A 2,209-nucleotide genomic window follows, 5' to 3' on the forward strand; every position below is an offset into this window, starting at 1 on the left:
AAATTTTTTTAAAGTTTTGTATGAACAAAATTAATATATTTTTTTTTATGTATTATACACCCCTAAGTTCATTTTACACGTCATAGTGTAACTATTTAAAAAAAAAAAATTGATCAGAAAGTTATAAATTTTGTAAAATAAAAAATTAATTACCAATTTTTAAAGAATGAATTGACAAGCAATATAATTAAAAAAAATTCCCAAATCATTTATACTATAAAAACACTTTTATTAATATCTCAAAAAAAAAAACTTTAAATAATTAAAAAAAAAATTCAATTTTGAGGCACCGCAAACAAAGTCGGGCTGGTTCGCTGACAATAAAGAGAGAGACTCGATGACACTCCCTCTTCTCGCACTCAAAAACCTAAAACTCTCTCTCACTCTGCTGCCGGTCGCTCACCTCCGGCTCCGGCATCCCTCTCTGTCTTGGCTGAATATCGACGCAGCCACCTCTCTCGGTTGAGTTTCATTCCAGTTCCTCTCAGTCTCTTTCTCGTTGTCTTGCTCCAGCCCCCTCACCGTAAGTTTTTTGTTTTTATTTATTTTTCTGTAGTTTTCATTTAATTTGGTAACGGCTTTGTATTTTTGAATCGTTTATTTGATGGCTTCTTTTGTAGACCCATTTAAGTCTTGATTGACATTTTGGTTTCGTCGAACGTGTTTGGATGACAATGGCTGTGTGTGTTTATGAAGTTCTATGGACCCGATTATTGATTTGCTGGAAATCTTTTTTTTTTTCATTCCTGAATTTGTTTTAAATCCATGGAGTCTGGCTCTTTAATTTGTTGAAATTACTGTAAAGTTTACAGAGAAAATGACCAGTTTTATTCGCTTGCATATGAATCTTATAAATGTATGAATGTTATGATTTTCAGTATGTGTGCATGAGTCTTTGATTTGGTAATTTTGCATGTACATGAATTTCTTTCATTTGGTTCCTCCAACTTTAGGTAAGGTCAAATTTTTGTGAGTTCTGGTTTGGGCATTATGTTTGATGGAATCCCCCCATTTTTCTTTTTGGGATTTTTTTTCTATTACAACGGGTAGCTTTTTCTTCCCTAAATCCTAGTGTTGACAGGTATTAGGAGTAAGAAAAATGTTTCTCAAAGTTCAGTTGCCATGGAATGTTATAATCCCTGCTGAGAGTTTGGACACCAAAGGATTGGTGCTTCAAAAGTCCATTATCATCCGCTTGCTTGATGAGTTTGCTACTAAGAAGGCAACCAAAGATCTTGGATACCTTCTTGCTGTGACAACTCTAGACCACATAGGAGAGGGGAAAGTAAGGCAACACTCTGGGGATGTACTTTTCCCTGTTCGGTTCAGTGGTATCAGTTTCAAGATTTTCAGGGGAGAGATAGTGGAGGGTGTAGTACACAAGGTGCTCAAGCATGGAGTTTTCTTGAAATGTGGTCCCATTGAGAATGCTTATCTCTCTTCTATAAAGATGCCTGGCTATACCTATACGGTCGGGGAGAATCCAGTCTTTCACAGTGATAAACAGCCCACAATTGAGAAAAATGTGGTAGTTCGTGTCATTGTTATCGGGACCAAGTGGCTTGAAGCTGAAAGGGAGTTTCAGGCGTTGGTCAGTGTGGATGGTGATTATCTCGGCCCCCTTGACAAGGAGTCTTAAAGGCCCCCTTTACTTGTTATGTATATAAAGTGTTACATGTTGCATCTAATTTCTGTACTGGGTAGTACTCCCTAACCCGTCTAGCTGTAAGATTTTGATATAGCATGCGGTATTTTTCCGGATCGTGACTCTTCAGTTTGTGTTTGTTTGCATATTTCAATCTTTGCATGCATCTATTATTTTTTCTGTCTTTTAGTTGGTAAAATTGAAGTTGAAAACTTTCTTGGTCTCATAATTTTGTAGTTGAGGGCGTAGGATTGGAAGGGATTATATATTAGGCAGACCTTAAAAGCTATTTGAACAATATGTTCATTTCATTGTTTGTTGTCTGCTTAACTTGAAGCCGAAAATACAATTTTTTCTATTTTTTTAAAAATTTTAATGGAATTGGGCGATAAACAAACTTGAAATTGTCACTCAACAAGCTCTTTTTCACCAATAGCATTGGAACTATTCGTGCTTGTTTAATAGTACTTTACATTGACAATTGAATAATTGATGATACAATAGTAAGGAGAAAGACATGACAGTGCTGAAAATGGCTGTAGTTAGCATGGCAGGAGCCATATA

The 2,209-nt window shown here is 35.8% G+C and overlaps 1 protein-coding gene across 2 annotated transcripts; it reads left to right on the forward strand.

Moving 5' to 3' along the window:
* The first annotated feature begins 275 nt into the window (after nt 1–275).
* On the forward strand, nt 276–1,834 carry LOC133819053 (DNA-directed RNA polymerase V subunit 7-like). Of its 2 annotated transcripts, none has more exons than XM_062252209.1 (2): nt 276–523; nt 1,073–1,834. In XM_062252209.1, the coding sequence occupies exon 2, from the start codon at nt 1,100–1,102 to the stop codon at nt 1,637–1,639; it is 540 nt and encodes a 179-aa protein (XP_062108193.1). In that variant the 5' UTR covers nt 276–523; nt 1,073–1,099; the 3' UTR covers nt 1,640–1,834. The 2 variants fall into 2 exon arrangements, with proteins under 2 accessions (XP_062108193.1, XP_062108192.1); XM_062252208.1 differs by having other exon boundaries at nt 277–523; nt 1,082–1,834.
* The last annotated feature ends 375 nt before the right edge of the window (nt 1,835–2,209 follow it).

The sequence above is a fragment of the Humulus lupulus genome, chromosome 2 (assembly GCF_963169125.1).
Source record: "Humulus lupulus chromosome 2, drHumLupu1.1, whole genome shotgun sequence".
In the NCBI taxonomy this organism is placed as follows: domain Eukaryota; kingdom Viridiplantae; phylum Streptophyta; class Magnoliopsida; order Rosales; family Cannabaceae; genus Humulus; species Humulus lupulus.

Bases quoted from the DNA above. Each gene is read 5' to 3' on its own strand.
- LOC133819053 (XM_062252209.1), top strand. From the start codon at position 1,100: ATGTTTCTCAAAGTTCAGTTGCCATGGAATGTTATAATCCCTGCTGAG.